Source organism: Miscanthus floridulus, chromosome 3 (genome assembly GCF_019320115.1).
Source record: "Miscanthus floridulus cultivar M001 chromosome 3, ASM1932011v1, whole genome shotgun sequence".
NCBI lineage: Eukaryota > Viridiplantae > Streptophyta > Magnoliopsida > Poales > Poaceae > Miscanthus > Miscanthus floridulus.
This window is the reverse complement of record NC_089582.1, coordinates 121,806,808-121,821,243: the sequence shown is the minus strand read 5'-3', so window position 1 is coordinate 121,821,243 and position 14,436 is coordinate 121,806,808. Positions and strand designations below refer to the sequence as shown.

The window sequence follows — 14,436 nt, the reverse complement described above, 5'->3', positions numbered from 1 at the left end:
TGCAAAATTCTTAACACTATTTTATGTCGTGTTATGTTTCCCAAGTGGCATTTGGACGTCGGATTAAAATGTGCGTGAACTTTTAAGTACTACCCTATTCTAGTATTCTGTTTGATATGCGCCTTGTCTTATACCTGCCGGGTGAAGTTTTCCATTTGCCGGTTTTGCTTGATGGAGGCGTGGACGAAAGTACTATGTTTGATTTTGATAATTAAGTGGCAATCAGTGGATTAATCTTTATTTTAAGTGTAGTGTTTGAGATAGATTATGTCCACACTAAGGTCAAGCAAGATGGCACTCATAGAGGAGATGAGAGGTGGCCATAAGTTGATCTAGCGCTCAAATTCTTGGAAAACAAGAAAGAGAAAAACAAAGCCCTATGAATTGAAAGCAAACGTATAAGATATGGTGTTTGTTTTGCTGGTCAAGACACAATAGAGTGTGTGATTTTGTTTAGGATAAATAACTGTATTATTAAGTGGGGAGCTCTCAAGTTGACACGGTTGTCTAGTGCCACTAGGTGTGATTTCTTTTGCATATGCATCACACTCAGTGACATGATGAGAAAGTGTGAAAGATGCCTTTGCAAAATAATTGTGAAAATACTCACTAACGTGCACAAAGTTAGTGAAAATACTTTAAAGTTGGCACATTTGAAAATGTGTTGGAGAAGGCTTGTAGGGCTGCTGTAGTGCCCTGGCAATGGGACCGCCAGCACTGGCGGTGGGACTACCAGGGGCACCGGACGCGTCCTATGGCCGCGCCGATGCTGGCTGGCCGCAACGCGTGGGCCGCTTGTTGTGGCTAAGCCCAGTCGACCAGGCGATCTGACCGCTGGCAGTGCCGGTGGGACCGCCAGGGAGGGCTGAGCGTAGGAACTAGGAACAAACCAATCACCCTGGGCATTCGGTCAGACCGAACCGATCGGTTCGGTTCCTCGGTCATTCGGTCAGACCGAACCGATCGGTTCGGTTCCTCGGTCATTCGATCAGTTCGGTCATCAGAAACCTAGGACCGATCGGTCTTTGTAAAAAACGAAGACCGAGGAAGTTCGGTCTCGGTCACGACCGAACTAACCGGACCTGAGTAGCAGCCACAAACAATAGCAGAATCTATAGCAATTTTCAACAGCATGCTTGCTATTTGAAGGCAAAAAAATAACAACACAATATATAAAACAAACCACACATTATTATGACAAGTTCTAGCACACAACTTTCTCGGTTCTCACAAATCACAATCACACATTACGAACGAAGTCTACAGAACTACGGTCAGTTCGGTCACTTCGGTTAACCGACACATATGACCGAACTTCTATCGGTTACTTCGGTTAGTTGGGAGCCAGGACCGAACTCATGACCGAACTTTTCGGTCTCGGTCTTTTCGGTCTCGGTCTCGGTCTTTTCGGTTCGGTCTTCGGTTAATTATGCCCAGAGTGACAAACCAAGGCCTTGTTTAGATCACCTCCAAATTCCAAGTTTTTTCACTCTCTCTCCATCACATCAATTTTTGGACGCATGCATGGAGCATTAAATATAGGTAAAAAAATAACTAATTACACAGTTTGGTTGTAAATCACGAGACGAATCTTTTGAGCCTAGTTAGTCCATGATCGGACAAAGTTTGTCAAATACAAACGAAACGTGTTACAGTGTCCAGATTGCAAAAATTTACAATCTAAACCAGGCCCAATTCAAAAGTTGGTCCACTCGTTGTTAACAAGTGTACACCGGACTTGGACCCACTGACCAGTACGGTAGCCCATCGGACCAGGGCACGGTCCTATTCTACCAGATAGCATGTTTTTGGGCGTTTTGGGCTTAAAGTCCACCAGACGTGTCTGGTGTTGAGCCGGACAACCGCACTGGACACATGGGCTGTTAATTGAGCTGGCGCACCCTAATGGTGGGATCGCTAGGTGGTGCGGCTCCATGTTTGGGGGTGTTGTAACACCCCATGCCCGGCACACGGCCCAGACCCACTCTATCGAAGAGTGAGTCCCACCTACGTAGCAACCTGTTTACGTTTTTTTCTCGCTTCGCGCAAAACGGTTAACCGAAGGTTACTACGCGTCCTTGGCCTGACTATTTAAACTGGTTCAACGAACTCAGAATTTTGGGCGCACGGTATTTTTCCGCAGCTACAGTACTCAGCGCTGCAATAACCTCAAATCCCAGCCTAGTTCAGCGCTACAGCTACAGTATCCCCCGGCCCAACCGCAATTCGGCCCATGAGCTGAGTCTCACATCCACCCACCCTCAATAGGTTCGACGTCCTCATCGAGCTATCGAACCAGCTTACCCATAAGGAACAAATGCTTAGGATCGACTCTCTTGGCCCACGTCCGTATTCCCAGCTCCCTGGCCCAAGTGCCATGCTCTTGCAAAGCCATGCGCAACCTGTCCGAGCTCCCGAGCCATACGTCCGTGAAACCACGAGAGTTGGTTCTGAATGCCATTTGTAACACCCCAGGCTCGGCACACGGCCCAGGCCCACTCTGTCGAGGGGTGGGCCCCACCTACGTAGCACCCCGCTTGTGCTTTTGTCATCGCTTCGCGCAAAACGGTTAACTGAAGGTTACTACGTGTCCTTGGCCTGGCTATTTAAGCTGGTTCGGCGAACTCAGAATTCACGGTATGGTACTAAACTTCTGGGTGCATAGTGTTTCCCGCAGCTGCAGCTCGGTGCTACAGTACCCCCAATTTCAGACCAGCCCAACTCAGCGCTGCATCTACAGTAGACCGCTCAACCGCAATTCAACCCGTGAGCTGGGTCTCACAGGTCCATTTCAAATTTTGTGTGGCGACCCCTTCTAAACCCTAAATAGAAGTTGCAGTGCTCTACGGAAAACTAGCATGCAAAAAAACCCCAACTTTGTTTGGACAATTTTGGATCTCCAAATTTAAATGTTTGGACAATTTTGGATCTCCAAATTTGAAATCCAAATCAGCAGAGGAGGAAGACAGGGAAGGAAACAAACACAGGGGGAAAGGAGAAGGCCACATGGGCCCCGCTGATAGACCTTTCCACGTCATCGCTATGCGGGGCGCTACGTAGGCTGCCACACAGAAAAGTTTGGACCGATGGCTGACCAAAACTTTTTTAATGGCTCGTGGACAATTATAAACTTCTATAATGGCAGTTATGCCGAGTATACGGCCTCCTAGGCTTCATCCTAATAAACCAATATATACCTCATATAGGCTCCCTAGCAGCCCTACTGCCTACTGTCTAGGTTTAAATCCTCAGCAAAGCCCGTACAAGTATAGTTGCCTCCACAAAATTAGTGCAAATTTCGTGGTGCAAGCGTCCCTATTAGTGATTTATCGTTGTCGCAGTGTTTCAAAAAATCAATCCTGCGTGTAGTACACATAAAGTGAAAAAAAGATCTTTGCCATGCCGATGCCACCACGACCACAGGGACGATGCAGGCGACCATCTACATCACGACACCTGAAGTCACCTCTTTTCGTCCAGTTCGCTTGGTTAAAAAACTATACTTTTTCAGCTGACAAACAATATTTTTTTTTCACAACAAATCAGTCAACAGTATTTTTAGCCATGACTTATCAGCCAAGCGAACAAGGTGTTCACAACTATACGGCATTGTTTAGTTCCAAAAAGTTTTCCCAAAAAGTGCTACAATAGCCATCACATCGAATCTTGCGATACGTGTATGGAGCATTAAATGTAGATGAAAAAAAAACTAATTGCACAGTTTGGTTGGAAATCGCGAGACGAACGTTTTGAGCCTAATTAGTCCATGATTGAATACTAATTGCCAAATAAAAACGAAAGTGCTACAGTAGCCAAATTCCCAAATTTCGTCCAACTAAACAAGACCTACATCAAGCAACTGCTGTAAAAGCCACAGTGGCTTCTTCAAGGACTAGTCACCAATTCCGCATTAGTTTAGGAGTTCCGACTTCCGAGTAAGGTAAAAGTGACTCTGGAACAAGCTGTAGGCTGCGGCTGCCATTCTTTGGCTGCAGCTGTGGGCTGCGGCTGCAGAATTGTAGTGTTGATTCCTGTAGCAGTGTGACAGCTGAATGAGTGAGCTGCAACAAGCTTGTAAAGTTTCCCTAAGTTTTGCATCTGTAATGAAAAATATGTCCCGTACATTGATAAGAAACACGAGCAAATACTAAAGTGCCGCTGAAACGATCGATCGGCTCAAACAAGATCTAGTGGGTATCAGTGCTTTCTGCTTAAATTCGTCTCAAACAAGACATGACTAGAGTAGAATTCATGGAAGACTATACATGCCTATAATGATACTTTTCAGATTAAGGTAAAAGTGAACGAACAGTGTTTTCCTCTTACAACATATCAGCATAAACCAAATTTCAGCGAAACGAACAAGGGGCGTTGTATTAGGTGGGTTTTTTTTTTTTTGAAACGAGATCAAGTTCGATTTATATTGAAAGCGAGTAACAGAATACAAGGTTCAGAGCCGGGGATACCAGCATCCTAGAGTAGCATAGCAAAGGGTTAACGACTATTATTACAAAGATCAGATGTCTGCGAGAGGCTGTCTTTGTTGCTACGAAGTCTGCATCCAGCGCAGAAGCTTCTGCACAAACTGGTCCTCGTGGTCGAAGTTCATTGCCAAATGGTCCATTGAAGATTTCACTGCCAGCGCCCTTCATCGCGAACCCTTCAATGCCAGCGCTCTTCATCGCGAGGACGGGCACAAGCACAACCAGCCTAGCAGGTACAGCTACTTGTCTCTCAACAGCAGGAGACAGAGCTTCAGATGGATGGTGCCCAAAAAACGTGCAAGGGACTTCTGTACAGAGCTTCAGATGGATGGTGCCCAAGCTTGGTGAGCACAGAGCACGGGATGCATCTCATCTGTGCGCTGCGGATGTGGACGTTTATCAGTGTTCTGTCCCATAGTCCCATCTCCCATATATATGTGGCTTCCGGCGCCTTCTCATGCTAGCAAGTATTTATGCAATGCCCTCTCGTTCATGCAATGGCATGTGAACCCAACCTCACCTGACTCTGTTGCAACAAACAGCCAACAACCCAAGGGATAATGAACTGCATACATTGAATTGAATTAAACCTCATCCAGACCACGGTAGCTGTATATACATATATCTCTCAAATACACTATTCTCATGAGATCCCTGATGGAGCATAAAGGCAAAAGCAGCTCAACATGAACATACTATGTTTTTTTCCTTTCCTTTTCTTTCTTTCTTTCAAACTTAAACGCAATGAATTCTAAATGTGACTGTAGTACAAGCCTAACTGAGTTCGCACATTGCAGAACTGATAAAATACCACAAAGCAAAAGGAGGATGCGACCAATCCCATCCTCCAACAATGGACTACCATGTCACAATCATAAGAATATGAATCACTAATTCAATAACAAAAGCACAGCTTCCTGTGCTTTACATAGCAAACCTGACCAAAACAACAACTAGCGTATGCAAATCATAGAGGGCTACCAGCCTTGTGAAAAGAATAGGCTTGTGTATGGATTGCATCACAACCAGGAAGCAGACTCTTTCATGTATAGAAAAAAATGCAACACAACAAATCCATGTAGTGTGTCCCATGTAGCAATTGACCTGCAGAGTGAAATAAATTAGAAAATTCAGTAAGGGCAGCACTTAGGAAGTCGAACGATTAAATACAAGAACTTTATGAACAAATTTGCTGTCATGATAACCTGGCTACTTTCGATGCACAGAAGTAACTGAGAGCAGTTATTGAAATATCATCACGGTAGTCGAGAAAAGAACTTTAAAAGCACTTCATAAGGAGATACATATCATCTGACTTGAATTACAAAGATCATGGGCTCATGGCACAAACAATGAATTGTAGTCTGGTAGTAAAACTGTACAAAGGAACACCAAACTGGTGTTGGACTCCATAAACCCACAACCTTTTAAGATGATCTGAGCTGCTTCAAGCAAACATGCTTAAGTTTACTTTAAGGCCACCTTAAAAGGAATTTTATAGTAGTTCACATCAGTGGTAAAATTTGCCTACTACCTAGGTTGAAGTCCCTCAAACAGATCATGCAAAACTGTACAACTGGTAACAGTCACCCGTAAAATTATTTTACATAGCATTGACTGGATCGATGATATAGTGTTGCAAGTATGAATGCACATTTGAACATTTGATGGATTTAATGATATAATGTTGCCCCTTTGAATGCACAATCAAAAAGCAATAAAGTTCGTATATCAGAGGATGTGAATTTAATCAGTAAGTACTAATATATATTGATGATAATAGTGGAAACAGCACCAAGCATGTGCTGGGGATTGGGGACTCAAGAATCCTAGTGCTGGACTATGTTAAGAAAATCTTTTCTTGGGAAAAGAAAAACGCAACCAACTTGTGCCACCACAATCAGATCACCACTACAACAGTACAACTATCTTCAAAGCAAAGTGCATCAACCATCCCCCCAAACCACATGGAATGGAAAAGATCCATAGTCACAAACATTTAATTAGAAAGTGCAAGGGTGCAGGTAAAGAAAAACTCAACAAATATCATAGTGCGTACTGCATCCTCGTATGAACAAAACTAATCTATTACAAGATAAACATACAGTTATTGTACTCACCGAAAAGAGAAAAGTGGCACTGATAAAAAAGCCTTCAAATTCAATATGCTGTAGAGCAACTTCATGAGTACTATATATGTTCAAGTGCAGTATGCAATTGTGGAACTCTTCGCCTAAATAATGGCTCAAGGCGAAAGGATGGAACACCACGCAGCCACCGTTTAATGTCATACATTTCATTCCAAGCTTGAACAATTTCATCAATCTTGAAGCCCAAACCTACAAAGAAATTGGATAATCATAGTTAATACTTTCTCCACTGTTTTTGAACTTTCAAGGGTGACTTTGAATAATAAGGGTGGGATTTGGAAACATTCAGCATACCATACAATGCTCAGCCACTAACAGTTACTGATTGTGCTACATAATCATCATTTTCACAATGTTTCGAAGAAACGATCTTAAGGTACAGAAAATAAGCTGAAAGTGATTTAACACTTAATGAATGTGCTACATATAAACTTTTAAACAATGATAATAGGTGAACTCCCAAATGTAAAGGTCCAATGATTAATTTAACAAACTCAGTGTGACTACTACAAAGGATTCACAGAGCTGATGGTATTCAGCACAATTTAATTAACACTTTGCATAATCCCTTTATAATTCTTGTATTCTCCAGCAAAATCAACAGCGTAGTTTTCACAGAAAAAAATAGAAAAAAGCAGTAAATTTCTCTTACCATCTTGGGCAGTTTCATTAGCGCAGTGGTTTTTCACCAGCACAGCAATATCTGTGGCAGAAGCTCCCCCAAGTTTAAACTTTTCAATAGCAGCCATTAGACAATCCTCCCACATTGGAAGACCTAATTTAAATTCCACAACTGAACGCTCATAAAGGAGCATACCCCATAAAATGTTTATCTGAGACCTTAAATTGGAAGCCTGTTCAGCCGCATCATCAGTGGATACATCCTTGATATACTCCTCGAAGCCCATCTTCTCTAGCACAACATTCTCCTGGCTAGGTTTAGATCGATTCTTCAGACGCTGTTCTTCCATTAACTCCCACATCTCTATACCCTTCTCAATGTTATCCTCGGCTTTATTGAAGAGCTCCAGGATTTCGGAAGAACAGCTGTCCAAATCTGCGTTACTACCAATTGCATAGTACCATGACAGTTTTGCTTGTTCAAACTGCTGATGAGCAAGTGCAAGGAAACCTTCAAAAAAGTTTGGCTTGGCCTTCACGGCATCTTCATATCTCTTTCCAGCCTTATTGTATTCGTCCCTTGCCCATTCATATGCTTCCTTCACCTGCTCAAGCACCAATTCTCTTGGGGAGTCTCCTGATAGCAGCAACCTCTTCCTGGCCCGGGACATGTGAACATTACCCCAGTGGAAAAATGCAAGTGCTGCCATCTCCTGGAAGTTTCCCTCAGCAAGATTAAACACCTCCTGGGCTTCTTCAGTAGTAATAGTGTCCTCGATTGCCTCAGTGTAGAGCTTCATACTAACCTCATGGAGGTCCAGGTACTCATCAGAGCTAATCCCAACATGGTTCTTGAAAAGCCGAGCGAATTGCACAATCCAATCATCAATACAAGTCACCGTGCTCCTGTCCTCATCCTGCCGATTGCTTCTGATACTCCCATTATCCGAAGCGCTGTTTACATTTCTCTCCAATGGCCCACTATTGGTGTCATCAACATAAGGTTCATGCTCTGGATTGGCCTCAGTAACATACAGCCGAAGTGCGCTCCCAGCCTCAGCCAAGTCCTCAGCCCATTTCAGCTCATCCTGGTTGGTGATTGTCACAAGATCACCCTCCTTGTCCTTGTACTTGACAAGAACAGCCTTGAGCCCAGGAAACTTGCTCCGGACGGCCTCGCGCAGCTGTGCCATGCTGCAGCTCGCCGGCACCTGAGCCCACCTTATGTCCTCCCCAAACACAAGTTTCACCTGCCTTGGCTGCTCCTCCACTTCCTCCTCTTTGACAGCTTCCGCAATCTTCTGTTCCTCGACCTCCTCCACAGCAGCAGCCGCAGCCTTGGCAGCAAACTTCCGTCCTCCCCTTTTCTTGCGCGGCTTCTGCTTGGGCGCAGCGGCCACCACCTCCTCCGGCGTGGGCATGATCTCCTTGTCGTCCAACACAATCCCCTTGTCCTCCATGGCCTTCTTCACCCTGTCGGCTACATCCAGCGCAGTGAGGTTGTTGGGTTCCAAAGCCAGCACCTTGTTGACGTCCCTGCAGGCGAGGTCGAGCCTGCCCAGCGCCTCGAAGCAGCGCGCCCGCTTGAGCAGCGCCTTGGTGTACTTGGGCGACGTCTCGAGCGCGACGTTGCACTCGTTGATGGCGCGGTAGTAGTCGGGCGGGCTCATCTGCATGTAGCAGGCGGCGATGTTGCTGTGGAGGTAGGCAACGTCGGGGTGCGCCCGGGGCAGCAGCTTGATGGCCTTGTCGTAGTTGAGCAGCGCGCGGTCGTAGTCCCGGCGCTGGAAGAGCTTGTTGCCCTCCTCCTTGTGCTCCTGCGCCATGTCCGTGAAGAGGGTCTCGTCGCCGTCGAGGACCTTGGAGCCGGACCGCTCCAGCGACGCCGGCTTGCCCCCGCCGCCGGAGGCCCTCTTCTTCTTCAGCGACAGCTTGCCCATCTCCGGCAACAAATCTACAACCAAAAGGTTGCTGCTTTACCCTCCTCTCGCAATCACCAAACGCCGCCTCGAATCCTCAAGGAACTCCCAAATTCAACGGAAGCAAGGTGGAATTAGACAGAAATCTCACCTTTCTCCTGCTAAACCGCAAACAGACCAACTGAAAGCAAGAATTCGAGAGCGCCGCTCGTCTCAAAAACCAAGAAGCGACCAAATCTCCAGCAAGACTGGAGGAAGGGGAGGGGGAGGAAACCCAACTGCCCCAAGTCAAAGCAAGCGAAGGACAGAACGGAAACCAACAAGGCAGCGAGGACACGGTCGGAGCAGGGAATCTCCCTCTTTCGTGCGTGCGGCTGGGGATTGACGAATTGTTGGGATGCGTGGAACGGAATAAACGAACAAACTGCAAGCACGCTTAACGGCTCAAGCAAGGGAAATGAACAGCAAGACAGCAATCTTTCTGTAGCTTAAGCTTCTGGTCTACTAATCCTTTTCTTTCCGCTGGTGTGGTCTCGTGGAGCAGGTGCTAAAGAACGAGAAAGGAAGGATCGGGCAGTGCTCCACTAATCTTTTGATTAGCGTGTGTGGTTGGTTTGCGGGAACGGCTACGCCGCTGCGGGTATACGGGACCTGGTCGGCGTCGGCGGGCGCGTGTGGTGACAGCCAAGACGCGGGCGCCGCCAGCCGGCCGATGCGCTGGGTGTTGCGGTGCGTGTGGTTGTGGTGTGGAAGCAACAACGGTGGACGGTGGTTGGCGCCGGACCGCCGATTGTGACATGCCCGAACGGGGCCGTCCTGCGTCAGCCGTCAGCGTCATGGGCTCATGGCCTGACCTGATTAAATTAAAATTAAAATAAAAGTTAAACGCGCGCTAAACCGCTGCCGCCTCCCGAGGATTAGGTTAGGGTTTCCCGCCTCGGCTGCGTCGCGTTCACTCTCTTTCGCCACCGGGCCAGGCCGGGCCTCCCATTGCCAAGTGGGAGCTTTTGTAAGCCTCCTGGGTCGACTCGTACGAATGGGCCGGAGTAGGTCCATTTGTTGGCCCACGTGCACCCTGACTCTTGACTGGCTGAGCTCCTCCTCCGTGACGTGCGTCGACCAATCAGCGCGTGCCATGTCAGACTCGCGGCTGTCACCGACGGGCGGGTCCCAGCCCGTCAATGTGGATCTACATGGTAACATGGGCTAACTTCTCTCTCTTCCGTAAGCGCTTCCCCAGAAAACGACGACTGAGAGGAAACTGCAGTGAAGTCGCCGGCGCCGCCGCGACAGGAGGAAGGAAAGAGCAGTAGCGGCAGGGGAGGCCCGGCGATCTCTGCTGCTGCGGCGTGGTAACGGAGGAAGCGGAGCTGCGACAGGATGCACTCCTTTGGGCACCGCGCCAACGCGGTGGCAACGTTCGGGGTCACCATACTGGCAGCGATGTGCTTCGCCGCCTCCTTCTCCGACAACTTCAACACCCCGACGCCCACCGCCTCCGTCAAGGTACCACACCCGTCTTCCCTGCCTCCACCCCGTCTCTCTCAATCACGTCGAGCCTGCCCGTCTGCCTTGTGTCCGATCTCCGCCTGCGTATCTATCTTAATTCGTGACTTGGAGCGTGGGCGGGTCTATCAGCTTCTACAATCTTCATGTGTCATGCTAACGGGGTCCCCATCGTTTGGGTTACACAGATCTTGAATATAAACTGGTTCCAGAAGGAGGCCAACGGCAACGACGAGGTAACTCATCTCCGTATCCTTTTTTGTTTGCAAATTAATCATAACTAGCATCAGATTATTTGTGTCAGATATGTGCCTCGAATTTGTAACGATTAATTACTCTGTCTTTTGTTCGTTCAGGTTAGCATGACGCTCAACATTTCAGCAGACCTTTCATCTCTTTTCACGTGGAACACAAAACAGGTAATGTCTATTTCTGGTACTTCATACCCTTTCCCCTCATGTTTCACCGTTTCCAGTTTCCACATCATTACTAAGTTTTACTGCACTATAAAGTATGGTTTTAGCTTTATGTACGAGGTCAACACTGAAAAGTAACTGAAGAGGAATCCTCGAGCACAGGAAGTACTCTCGTTCCTGTCTGGGTCTTTTGAGCGAATGAGAATTTGGGCCTGAGTTTTGGGTAACTATATTATAGTGTTCTCAGTTGTTGCAGAATGATCTATTATAAGAAATATAATGGAAATTTGCCACCAGAAAATTTCAGTGTATTATAATACATCTGTGCAACTGAATTTCTAATGCACCTGATCTATTAGTGCTGTTCAAGCGAAACTTTAGAAGGTTCTCGCTTCTGTCTGCTTAACTTTACTTTTGCTGCATGACTGTAGGTGTTTGTTTTTGTGGCAGCAGAGTATGAGACTCCACAGAATGCTTTGAATCAAGTAAGTTTGTTGATTATTATTCTTGAGTCAATATATTACTTGTGATCTTGTGATTGGTCCATTATTATAATGGCTCATATATGATTATCAGTTACAATTAGCCTGCATCAATTGTCCATAGGGGCATGAATTTCTGCTTGGTACTGTCGTGCAATATCATGCAATTGCCACTTGCTTGAGGGTTGCAGTAATGATGTCATATAGCTTTCTTCTTGGTCTGTCCTTCAACATAAGTTGGGAATTGTGGCAGATACATATAGTGGTTTTGGAAAGTGAATTTACTTTGCGGTTGTGCCAAATCTTTCTAAGCTACACAATTTGACCTAGTCCATTAGACTTTTACATGTGTTGTTGATGGGATTTTTTTCACAAGTATATGTAAATCTAGGTGAACTACAGTTGAAGTATATATCAGGGAAAAACTCAAGTCTGTTAGCTTAATTAATCCATGTGCTTCTAGAGCCAGCTAGCTAATAAATCTGATCGAAGGAACATGAAAACAACATTTTAGAACATGATAGACAGTGTTCTTGATGTTAGCTTTATAATTTGCATAATTACTGCTGGTTTTCCAAATTTTTGGCTAGTAACTTGAGACTATGCTCTATATATTATGTGATATATATACTCTTGGACTTAATGGATATGTCATTTGCATAATTACTGTTGGTTTTCTGAACTTTGGGTGAGCAACTCGAGACTATATCTTTTTATGTGATACAATCTTATGACTTAATAGAGAGAATGTGGTCATAGCACGGTGGTAACTCTGGTTCTCACAAAAAGAGGCCCCTCGTTGTGTGTTCCCTGTGTTCCTGGCATGGTAGCTAAAGCTTTAGCTTGCAGATAGTAGCTGACTTTCAGGGCCTTTTCTTGACCTAAGTGTAATGCCTTTGAAATGTCTATCCCCTTGGGTCAAGATTTTTTAATGATTGTATGGATATCTGTACCAGTAGTCCAGTGTGATGTTCGTTGCCCTATTGAATGATTTTTGTTGCTTTCTGAGGTTCTGTTATATTTCAGATTTTCTCTTATAACTATATTGTAAGTGTATTTGGATTATGTGACAGGTTTCCCTTTGGGATGGTATTATACCTGCAAAGGAGCATGCCAAGTTTTTGATCCATACCACAAACAAGTACAGATTTATTGACCAGGCAAGCACATTACATAGATTGAATGCTAATTAAAATTCTGTCATTGGGGCTGATGTACTTCAGTACGATTATTCTGAAATTTTTATGAATAAGGATCTTTTCCCTTTTCTGTATATGTATTTTGAGCTAGGGACCTACTTATAATTGGTCATGATGCCGAACCATGCAAACAGTTTTATGTTTTTACATGGCTTTCAGACTACTCAATAGAAATCCCAAATCTACGTAAATTCTGGTAGAACAGTATTGCGTCCAGACCCACACCCATTTCCATGTGGTCGTTCATTCTTGACATTAATTTTGGGTAGCTATATAAGTACAGGTTGACCCTTACTAGTGGACTGAGCATCCATTATTTTGGTTGATATCAGTATCCTTTATTTGTGTTAGGATAGGTCTGTAATGGTCTACGTTATGTTCATTACTTCGATCAATGTGCACGTGGCTGTACTTTGCAACTACGACAAAGTTATTATGTACTGCGACACACGATTCTTCGGAGATTTTGATTAATTATTTCTTTTTATCTCATTACAGGGAAGCAATCTAAAGGGCAAGGAATTCAACTTGACAATGCACTGGCACATTATGCCAAAGACTGGCAAGATGTTTGCAGATAAGATAGTCATGACAGGCTATCGGCTCCCTGAGCAGTACAGATAGTCAAGATAGATCATGAACAAGAGTGGAGGCCTGCAAGAAGTGTTAGTGGCAGTGGCATAGCTGATCCTGAGCTTTTTTGTTCTAATCTAAGTGGAACATGTAATCTTATAAGCATGTACTTAAGCTGAACCAGGCGAAACAAAGTTGTAATTTGAGGAGATATATGTATTGTTCAACTTTGCTTTGCCTATAAAATGTTGATTCTGAACTTGAAAGGTATGCGTTGTTCTGAAACTGTATTGCAATCGCGGAGCACTACACTTGGAAGTTTATTTTTCCTTGTTCTTTTCCCACGCTGGAAAAGTCCAAGTTCTTGTATGTAGAGTCTTTCCATGGATGCCGGCTAGCTGCTGGTAGCAGACCAGCAACCGGTGATTGATGCCGGTGGCAAGGCTGTTATGAAACGGTGCCCATCAACAGACACCTGTTCATGGGTGATCTCATCCAATTAGATGTACAGTTTGAATTAGGGTTAGCATAGTAGTTAATCCTGTCACCAAGGGTCTGTCCTTTGGTGAACGGTTGTCTTTTGGAGACACCCCCTTAAATGTATATAATCCCCTTTACAGATCAATGAAAAGTGGTTGTTCCCAAATCTTGTTCATTACATTCACTGTTTAACACGTTATCAGCACTGTCCTACTGGACAAGAGAAAGAGAACGATGACGACAGAGGCACATGCCTCTGAACCCTCATCGTTTCTACAGGGGTCAATCTGATGGAGGAGGAATTATGCCTAGTGGACAGTGGTACCACTAATTCTATGCTTAGAGAAACAAAGTATTTCCAAACTCTTACAAAAAAAGACAAGGAAGTATTTTGACAATCATCGGGCGCGATGCTACGAAAGTTGGCTCTGGTCGTGCCACTATTGTACTCCCCATGGGTACCCAAATTACAACTGAAGATGCATTATTGTATCCCGATTCAAAGCGTACCTTGTTAAGTTATAGAGATATCCGTCAAAATGGTTTTCATATAGAAACCCGTGATGACAATAATGAGGAAATTCTTCTCATTACTAAAAATAATAG

At 45.0% G+C, this 14,436-nt stretch overlaps 2 protein-coding genes across 2 annotated transcripts; one reads left to right on the top strand and one right to left on the bottom strand.

Annotated features, from left to right (window-relative positions):
• Positions 1 to 5,042: 5,042 nt before the first annotated feature.
• On the bottom strand, positions 5,043 to 9,882 carry LOC136542258 (protein PHOX1-like). Its single transcript, XM_066534605.1, has 3 exons — positions 7,287 to 9,882; positions 6,605 to 6,823; positions 5,043 to 5,588 (listed from the first exon to the last, which is right to left on the bottom strand). Exons 1-2 carry the CDS (start codon positions 9,193 to 9,195, stop codon positions 6,675 to 6,677), a joined length of 2,058 nt encoding a protein of 685 aa, XP_066390702.1. The 5' UTR covers positions 9,196 to 9,882; the 3' UTR covers positions 5,043 to 5,588; positions 6,605 to 6,674.
• A 532-nt stretch (positions 9,883 to 10,414) lies between these two features.
• On the top strand, positions 10,415 to 13,577 carry LOC136542259 (signal peptidase complex subunit 3B-like). The gene is made up of 6 exons (XM_066534606.1): positions 10,415 to 10,680; positions 10,869 to 10,916; positions 11,037 to 11,099; positions 11,528 to 11,581; positions 12,652 to 12,738; positions 13,276 to 13,577. The coding sequence occupies exons 1-6, from the start codon at positions 10,555 to 10,557 to the stop codon at positions 13,399 to 13,401; spliced, it is 504 nt and encodes a 167-aa protein (XP_066390703.1). The 5' UTR covers positions 10,415 to 10,554; the 3' UTR covers positions 13,402 to 13,577.
• The last annotated feature ends 859 nt before the right edge of the window (positions 13,578 to 14,436 follow it).

Coding starts and splice junctions, on each gene's coding strand:
- LOC136542258 (XM_066534605.1), bottom strand. CDS start 9,195: ATGGGCAAGCTGTCGCTGAAGAAGAAGAGGGCCTCCGGCGGCGGGGGC. Junction 6,824..7,286: donor TAATGAAACTGCCCAAGATG/GTAAGAGAAATT, acceptor ATTTCTTTGTAG/GTTTGGGCTTCAAGATTGAT.
- LOC136542259 (XM_066534606.1), top strand. CDS start 10,555: ATGCACTCCTTTGGGCACCGCGCCAACGCGGTGGCAACGTTCGGGGTC. Junction 10,681..10,868: donor CGCCCACCGCCTCCGTCAAG/GTACCACACCCG, acceptor TGGGTTACACAG/ATCTTGAATATAAACTGGTT. Junction 11,100..11,527: donor TCACGTGGAACACAAAACAG/GTAATGTCTATT, acceptor GCATGACTGTAG/GTGTTTGTTTTTGTGGCAGC.